Source organism: Bombus impatiens, unplaced genomic scaffold (assembly GCF_000188095.3).
Source record: "Bombus impatiens unplaced genomic scaffold, BIMP_2.2 scf_0640, whole genome shotgun sequence".
NCBI classification, from domain to species: Eukaryota; Metazoa; Arthropoda; class Insecta; order Hymenoptera; family Apidae; genus Bombus; species Bombus impatiens.
The window spans coordinates 2,351,791-2,361,706 of record NT_177059.1 but is presented as its reverse complement, the minus strand read 5'-3'; the positions used below and the strand labels follow the sequence as shown (position 1 = coordinate 2,361,706).

The window sequence follows — 9,916 nt, the reverse complement described above, 5'->3', positions numbered from 1 at the left end:
AGTTTTTTTTTTTTTTTTTTTTACTAAATTGCATAAATAAAGAAATCGCATTTCGCTCGCAGGAATTACAAATAACGCTACGATCGTACGACAATATCGGAATAAAATTTGCACGGTGTAAAATTTTACGCGCAATGATCTTCGGCCGTTAATGAAGTTGGCAGATGTCTTGGGTTAAAATTGATTGGTTTAAAAAGCAATGTGATCCCGTTGACTTTTTGTAGCTGGATATGTACGTTATTGCAGTGTTACAGTAAAAACGACACGATTTCGAGAACATGTTTTTCAAGTTGTCGCTGCGAGGAAGTCTGAGTTACCGCAGCAAGGAAATTCTTTCAGTTTAGGGTTCTTGGAATAGATTAAAATAACGCGTATGTTCCAGTGTAATTATCTGCCTTTTTAGAGAAATATTTTAACCTTAGGTAGGAGCTTGTACCGTTTGATCTGTTAATCGATAAAAATTACGTCGCTTCTTACACGAAACGATACTAAGAAAAAAAAGCGATACTAGGAACGTGATATCTATTTTCTTGAAATTAATATTCCGCAATCTGTTTGTTAGCTTGCATTCGGAAATTCGACGATCGCCAAATGATAATACACGTCGATAACGTTTAAAAGAAAATCGCAGTTCCGGAAATTTCTAAGTTTCTAATTCGTTCTTTGCAAATAAGACAGATTTATTCGTGGTTACGTGATCCCTATGCTAGTCGTAGGAGTCGCGAACGAGAATGATAAACAGACCGAAGAAACGTTCAGCGTGACAGCGATCGACTGATAAAAATGCTGCAGATTTATTTGCTGTTTTCTACGTGGTTATGAACGCTGCCCACTTTACGCACGTGCGTGAGTCGATTCGTGGTTTATGATATAACGCGAAAGTGAATGGCGTTAATGACTACGCTTCGATTGGCAGAAAGGTCACGGAAGGTCGTTGAATAATTTTGGACGATGTTTTACTTTGTCGATTTCCTGTTATAAAATAAATAAATATATCACGCGTATGTAAAGATTTAGTGGAAAATCTAACGGTTATCGATTCTCTGTGATTCCAGAGAATGCAAAAATATCGCATAAATCTCCGAGACGCGTACAACAAGATTCTTAGTTCTCTGTCGAAAGCACAGTTTCTCATTCAGCAACCTGCGTGTGCGAGAAAACCGTGACGTTACGTGAAATTTTGACCAACGAGAATTCGCGAAACGCCGATTTCCGCCCGATCTTACGCCAAAGTCGAGTACGCAGTTTTAGCGTTTCAAATGGATTTTCATTTTGTCATTGCAAAGAATAACTCGAGATAAGCGGTGAGTTATTAATCTCTTAGCCGTGTAGTAGTCGACTAGATGTCAAATTCCAAATTACTTGGTTCGAAGAGATACGAGCGAAAGATAATAAATTATTCTCTGTGTCCACTATTTTGAATTTTGTCGTTCGTCGAAAATGTAGTATGAGAGCTTTGCCAAATTTATGAATTTATCTGTACGCAAATTGTAACAGATATTTTGTAATTTGGAATATTCGGAGGAAAATGTTGACGATTGATGTCACTTTTTGCGGCTTCGACAAATATTATTCTTGGCTACTTTCTTTGTAGAAAATAATTGTCCGAGATAGAACAAGTTAGATCATGCGTATAATTAAGACGTCGAGAACAAAAATCATGGTTATTTATGCATTGAAATGCGATACTTATTTACATTTTAACGCGTTATATAATTTTGTACGGTCTGTTTGATTGCCGAAAGTATAGTTATGCTACAGATTATACGTATAATTATCACAGAAAACTTTAACAGTTTGGCAGAAATAGCAGCTTCGAGTTCACAAATTTCTGTACGGTAGTAATCGACTTACAAATTTATACGTTTAACATCGCGTTTTATCTCAATAGGGCTCGTATCGATCGAAAGCTTGATCGATACGTCATACGCGTCCAGTGATAACGTATTTTAAAACTTACGTTCTTAAAAAATATGAATCGTTCGACGATGACAACTGAACTCGATTGTGACTCATTCTCCTTGTGAACTTAAAGAAACGTTCTCTTCTTCCGAACGATAACGAAACTTTAAAGAAATAACGTCTGGCGGGGAATAGTAGGGAGAGAGATGGGAAAAAATCATCGTCGTCGTCCACTAATTTTCAGCGAAATTTCTAAATTGCAGCATTAAAGGGCGAATAATTCGGATACGTGGATAAAATGTGGAAAATCGCAAAGAATCGTGAGCATATAAAGCGAGTAAACAGGTCGTCTTCCGACTGAGCGGCTGACGCACGTGCACGAGTCAGCCAATGCTGTGGGTGCAACCATATGTGAAAGTGACAGCACGCACGGACAGAGCCAAGCAAGGTGGTGGGCAGTAAGGTCGACGAAGGACGTCGCGAACCGCAGGTACTGTTGGCGGTCTTTCGTGCTTGGATTTCGAGCCAATTAAAATCCGGATCGTAATTAAGGTCATGCGTGATTTCGACGGTTGTTTAGAAATGTCCGCATTAACCAGACTCCAACCGCGTAGCCCCGTTATTACGAGGACGCTAATCGAAACGAAAACGAAAGAGCTGACTCGAACATTCGCTCGTTGAATACGTTTTATAAATATAAGACGATTTAATAAATAATCAAAGTTGTTTGTTGACACGCGCGTTCTCCATTACTTTATTTAAACAGCTTCGATCGAATTTTTTTTGTCGTATGTGTAGATTACAAAATTTAGATGAAAATCCATACGAACGTCCATTTGTTTTTTCAACATCGAAAACGTGTTAGCCGCAACTAGAAGAATGTAACTCGCAATGTTTATTTCGATATCCGTGAAGTTTGTTTTATCCATGCGAAACACTCACCAGCATTCCATTTTCTTAAGACAAACAAGGAAGCGTGTCCGTTGGTGCGTCGTGTCGGTACGAGGTTGCATCCTCTCGACCTCCTTTTTTGGACTTCCTTTTCTGTTTGGCCCGATTACCCACGCAGTAGGACAATCAAAAACGGTTCGCGTGCATGAACGTGTTACGTCACGAGTAGAGTTTGCTGCACGCCGAGCGGAGAGTTCGCGGATATTCTTGTGCCGATGGGCGGATCCGTGTAATTGCAGCCGCTATTAATGGAGAGTAACTCGAAGTCTCGTTACGAAATCACAGCTCCGTCCATCCTGCGCTTTCGCGCGCACCTGATGAATGCCACCGTAATTCGCCGGATGCCAGAAAGAAAAAAAAAAAAGGAATTCTCGTCGCACGTGTGGCGCACGGGCAACGGAACCCAGATAGAATTCACGGATACCAACGTTTTGCAACTGTCGTTGGACTTTTAATGTAAGCTAATCATTGCGCAATCTCGCAACACGTGAACTGTGCCAGTTCGAAACGAGCACGGCCACGAAAACGGCGATGGATTAATAAATTATCGTGGTTCGAGGCGCAAACAATTTTTGGCCTCTACGTATATGTACAATATATCGGTGAAAAGTTTGACCGAGTCAAAGCGTCGTAATCCTTAGCGTGCAATAAACTAATTCTGACCTAGAAACCTCGTTCAAACGAAAGAATAGTAAAACATTATTGCTGGCAGAAATGAAAGATAAGAGAAAGATAAGGCGATAAATATCATTAATAAATCTATCGGAATATATATATACGATATATATAAAATATTGTATTTTATTTTGTCCTGGTAATTTGTAAATATCATTGAAAGTGATACCAAACTTTTAAGTAGCAATGCGTTCATCGAATTTGAAATGACGGTACTACGAATGTTAGGATAGCTTTGGCACTGATTCAGTCTGGAAATGTTGTCTGACCGGGCGAAGGAAATTAATTTTGCTAATTGTGCCTTTCTGATTCAGCCGACTTACGGTAGAGATGAAAAACGAACCGCGAGGGATATTCGTGATATTTTTGGTTCCTGTGATTCATATTTCGATATTAATATCAGGTCGTGTTACACTTTCGAAGTTTGGAAACTTGAAATCACTATATTTCGCAAGTTCTACGATTTAATTATCTTTTACCAGGAACGCTCCTATGAAATTGGGTCGAATTCTTCGCTTAACTGCCTTGAAAATTACTCCATCAATCCCTTCATAAGCGAAACGTATCTACGATCGAACGTAGTTTCGCGTAAAAAATGGAAATTTTAACGAGTTATCAAGCGTTAACAATTTCATCGAGTGTTCAAGTAAAAATTCCGAACTTTCCATTTGGAGATCAACGTGGTTACACGGACAGTTCTGGCGTTTACTTACGAAAGCGTACAGACGACGAAGAGGTGCGTGCAGGAATGGATGTACAGGTGTGCGTCGACGAACAGTGTGCAAGCGGTGCAAAAAATAAAGAAGAAGAAAGGGGGAACTGGAGTCACATGTCGGAAAATGTCAACCACGTGCAGATACACGAGGTTTCTCGCCTGTAACACGTTCAACGTGCTCGTGCTCGTGCAAGAAACGATGCAGAAAATTGTTTCAGATAATTTACTTGCGTGTTACATCATTTACATCTCAGCGAAGCGTGTGGAAAAAAATAGATACCGTGTAACGAACCGCTTGCTCGTCGATGAAGCCAAGGACGCTGTCTTGTTGTTTTTTTTTTTTTTTTTTTGTCGAAAAACACGTAATCGGTATCGAACTGCGAGAGAGCTTAGCTTGTTTCACATACGTGTTTCCGTCGAGTACGCTCTATCCTGATTAACATTTTTATTACGATGGCATTCTTAATTTAACACTAAAGTTATTGACCTATGTGCGCGTTTAAAAATACGGTACATAGATAATTATAATTATAGTGGTACGATGAAAATAAATAGGTATACATAAATACCTTAGATAAATAACAGCTATATCTTGTTTTAGTATAGCGTTGCGAACGCAGTCGACCTACCGATATTTAAATCTTGTTAGTGGACAAAGTCGATCCTTCAATTGTCCTTTAATTATTTTAATCGATAATAAAATCAGCGATAGAAATTTCGAACAGATTCGATCGCAAAAGTTTCCAGCCAATTCTAAGCACGTTTCTACGCACGTTGATCATAATCACCTGCAATGGTTTAAATCGTCGATTTTTTTTTTTTTTTTTTTTTTTTTTTGTCGAAAAACACGTAATCGGTATCGAACTGCGAGAGAGCTTAGCTTGTTTCACATACGTGTTTCCGTCGAGTACGCTCTATCCTGATTAACATTTTTATTACGATGGCATTCTTAATTTAACACTAAAGTTATTGACCTATGTGCGCGTTTAAAAATACGGTACATAGATAATTATAATTATAGTGGTACGATGAAAATAAATAGGTATACATAAATACCTTAGATAAATAACAGCTATATCTTGTTTTAGTATAGCGTTGCGAACGCAGTCGACCTACCGATATTTAAATCTTGTTAGTGGACAAAGTCGATCCTTCAATTGTCCTTTAATTATTTTAATCGATAATAAAATCAGCGATAGAAATTTCGAACAGATTCGATCGCAAAAGTTTCCAGCCAATTCTAAGCACGTTTCTACGCACGTTGATCATAATCACCTGCAATGGTTTAAATCGTCGACATCGTCGAGTGGTCAAAATCCACTATTACGCGTCGCATCATTATCGTCATTACATTTCGGTGTTGCAGCTACGTAAATAGATTGTTCGCAAATTGACAGCAAATGTCAAAGCGTGAAAGTAATATCATTAGTGGTTAAAGCGTTGCTAAGCATTACATAGACAACGGTACGTGGCTGTACGATAATCACTCGACAATAATGCGCTCCTTTCATTACACAAATTATACGCGACGCGATTAGCCATGAAATTTCTCTATCGTGAATCCTGTCTCGGAGCTGCGCGACCAATAATAATAAAGAAACTTAATTTTATCGATTGGTGTATGTATAATTATATATCGATGTTCAAACATTGGTTTAACGTTTTTTTCTAATGACAGACGACATTGAATTAAATCATTTTCGGTACGAATAATCGTTCGCATAATTAATTCTGGATGTAATTTGGTTAATATACTTCGTTAATCGATATCTTCCATCGTCGTGATGCTTCATTAATTTTTTACCAAATAATCCTTCGTGTAATGAATTCGCGAATAACCGGAATCCGCTTTGAAAAGAAATTAAAAAAAAATAGAAATTTTGTATAATATTGCCACCGCTATGTTAATTAAACAAGGTTATTAAATCTAATACGGAATTCTTGTGCGAAATATTTTTATCGTTAACGCGAATCGCAGAGAAAAAAGAAGAAGATGCCACTGTTTTTCTTTCTCCTTGATCGCAAGAATCTCGCGTCTCTTTAACTCGTCGTACGTGTTACGTGATCGACCTAATGTTTAACACGAGCCGAGAAAGAGCGGCCACGTGTCGCGTCGATGGAATTTTATGTACAATTCCGCTACGAGGATATTGTCTTTATATAGCGCACAGCCTTCGGCGTAAAATGATTCTTAGTACTTTAGATTTATAGATTCTTTGCATTTTAGATTTATAATCTGGAAAAACAAAACAAAAAAAAAAAAGAAAAGAAGAAAGGAGGAAAAAGACCAACAGGGAAACTCGCTTGACTACGAGAAATTATTACCCAAATAGGTAATTTATTTACTCAGACATTCTGATGCTAATATACTTTTATCTTGTTTTCGATCTTACCTTACGAAACAGATAAATGTTCCTAGAAATTTGCACTTTTAAGAAGAACAAACAAAATCTTACGTTCTTACCAGCGCAGTATATGCGATGTAAGAAGGTACATCGTTCTACTTGCACTTACCTGCGAGGCAACGATATTTTGTTTATTGTAGCCTAGCAAGGCTCGTACCTCGGCTGGTACTACGTATTGAGTCATTCCAGACACACAGCTTTAATTATGTGTGCATAGTAATTAGCTAGTGCAACCGTTTGTGTATTCAACTATTCGCTATGGCGTAAGCTTAATTTGGAACGTCAGCCGTCACGCTTTACAGTCGTTCGAAAAATACCGTCTACGTCTTAACAAAGGCATTATTGCATAACAAATTCTTCTTACACAATGCTTGTATCGAGTAAATGATATTAATCAATTGACAAGTTACGAGTTGTAGGTTGTAGGGATTTTCTTTCTTTATAATCGAAAACTCCAATTTCGAGCATAGAAAATTTCGTGTCTCTGATTAGAGATCGCCAAGTTTCTTGGAATTTATTAATTCCTTTGCTTTCAGGTGCTTCTTAGAAACGTCTTCTTTCATCATCGGACATTTTACCGCAATGCAGGGAAATTTATCAATACCGATAACTCGTAAAATTTCACTACGAATATCGCTTGAATTATATGCAAGAAAGTTAATCGTTTGGTACCGTTGAAAAATTCGAAACCGTTCGAAGTTTCCACGTAATTAATTATTCTTACCGTATTGGTACATAGCACAGTTGCATTTGCGATGTAAAAGGAAAACAGGAGCTAGCACGTTTTTATTCGGTCTCACCGCATTGTAATCGTTTCCTCGTCGATGACTGGTAAACGAGCTGTGACGGAAACCATTAGACGTTTGCCCGCTGAAAATCACGATTTCTTGCATCTATGTTGTGTGTGTATAGCGTGATTTAATTTGCGCGTAGTTATTCTACAAATTATCAAGTATCAAGCAAGCAATCGTCTTGTCGGACAATTTTTCAATTAAAAATATTTGTACGACATTGAAGCGTACAATGGTGAATGAGATGGAAGAGAATGCTCTATGAATAACTTCGAAGAGAATATTTGCTGAATAGTCCATCTATTAATATCATCTAGCTGTCTCGGTACGTACAACGTTTCCTTCTGATAATGGGTCATAGTTCGAAGGAAATTCCAAAATTAACCGATTATATCGGCTATTTTTATAGATGAATTATAGTGGAATTTTTGAAAGGAAATTCTGTAGAAAAAGTTGTATCTTTAAAAGCTGTTTAACATCGATCAACATGTGTATAGTACAACTTGTAATAGCCTGTGTAACATAACTTTACCAAAAAAGTAAGAAACACGGGTAACTTCAAATATCTTAACACATCTTGAAAAATGAAAAATACTAGACAAAACGTTTTCATTAAGTTCTATTACGTTTTATCAAAATACCAACGAATTTTGTCATCCGTTTCAGATATTCGTCGTCTATGTATGTATTACTTATTCGTCGGTAATTCGACCGATCCTATACCTAGCGATTGACTCTGTTAATTCGTTGGAAAGCTACGTTTTGCCCTACATCGGCGAGGATGATTCTCTTTAGACCTTATTGTATCGTTGTGATTCAATGCTCTTTGAACGCGACGAATCGCAAATATCTGAGAACCTTTAAGCTGTTCCTCAATATTTATGTGGATGGGAAAACGGGGGTATCGTTAAGGCTGTCGTAGCGTTCGGTCAGCTGCACGGTGAACCGGTGTCAGCTGCAACTTCTACGCGGTACGACATTGCTGGTGTTATCAATAATGCGCGGATACTCGTGCCTTTTCCGTCGACTCTATTTACAGCAAGAAATCTATAACGGGGCAGAGGACGTGGACGTGTCGGGTTATTGACTGAAACGTTCGCTCCGTAGTTCGAAACGTTACGTAAAGCGTGCGCCTACAGCTGCGGCCGAGCTGGATGGACGACGATCATTTCCGCCTAGAGAAATTCCGCGAGTAACGCGCCGATCGATGAACACGTGCTCGACATCTGGTAACTCGTCCGCATCGCGGAACTTCGTTCCATTTACCCATTGATTCTTCAAACTCGTTCGGATTAATCGACTCGTTCGAATTCGAGCTACTCGAAGCAAGTAACGACTCGACTAACGAGAACGAGAATAGAAACTTCGATGGATATTTCGAGACAAGTAAATAACAGGTTCGTATACGTTTGTCGAAATGTTTCAATTTACCGGAACCTTGAAGTTGCTCGCGATTTATTATACACGTACGTTCGTCTCTATTATATGTATCTGTCGTATACATTTTTATAAATTAAAATTTCTAACGTACGTCGAAACGTCTACTTCTTGTACATTACGAAGCGTATAATTCAGGCATGAGACTTCCAAGAATTTGTTTTTTATTATTTAGTAAAATATCTGACAAACGATCTCCGCGAATCGTGAAAATGATAAATTTCTTATAATTCCAACGATCCCTAGAAGTCGTAAAGTATGGTACTGTCCGGTAATAAATCAGAAACTCGTGGTTCGAAGAGGAATTCGCATATATTTGCGCGTCGAGTAATCGTAATTGAGAAAATCGGTTTTATGACCACGTGTTTTGTTAGCTCGCACGGTCCTGGTGATCCGTGTTTTTCAACGTTTTACAACGATCCATTTCTGGCTGGATCTCGAGCAGCATTTTTCGAGAGTTTTACGAACCTTCGACGTTTCTACTAAAACTCGCACGAATGTGAAAGCGACGAGAGTTATTCGAACACGACATCCTTTCTGCTGTCGCTGTGCCATTGTTCACGGAACTGTCGCGGGAAATTTCTTTTCGTCGGAGCACCATGCGTCACGGTGCAATCGCGACAGGAATTCACGATCTTTACGTGACTGCCGTTACGAAATTCCAAGGATCGAATTTTGAAATCGTTTCACCTTATATCTCGCCCATTAGGGACTAAGCGTTAAAACAACCCGTAAAAGTTGTGTAAACGCAATATTATCGACGTAATGTTATTAGCGATATACGAGGAATAAAGAAAGCCAACTGGACTCTGGTATAAATGGATGCTCTATGTTTTCTTTGCAGTCTGGATGCTAGATCTTGCAAGGACGAGATATACAGGATGGGAATAGGCGCTGGGTATTGCGAAGGAAACTTGAACTTTGCTACAGCCTCCGAGGATGACGAGGTTTATACCAAGAAGAAGGTTTCTAGGGTGAGTCGTTTTGTCTTCTCTTTATATCGTTCACCACCGTATCGCTTTTCTTTTCTTCGTAAGATT

At 38.6% G+C, this 9,916-nt stretch overlaps 1 protein-coding gene across 3 annotated transcripts in view; it reads left to right on the top strand.

Moving 5' to 3' along the window:
- LOC100743562 (transcription factor cwo) overlaps window positions 1-9,916 on the top strand; it is a 39,511-nt gene that overhangs the window by 14,765 nt on the left and 14,830 nt on the right. The window contains exons 1-2 of one of the 3 annotated variants that reach the window (XM_024369785.2): window positions 8,793-8,836; window positions 9,721-9,850. The exons of 1 other annotated variant lie outside the window; for it this stretch is intronic. In XM_024369785.2, the coding sequence (XP_024225553.1) occupies window positions 8,808-8,836; window positions 9,721-9,850 (159 nt within the window). In that variant the 5' untranslated portion in view covers window positions 8,793-8,807. Of the gene's footprint in view, window positions 1-8,792; window positions 8,837-9,720; window positions 9,851-9,916 lie in introns of those variants that run through there. One more of the 3 variants, XM_003491865.4, reaches the window with a different exon arrangement.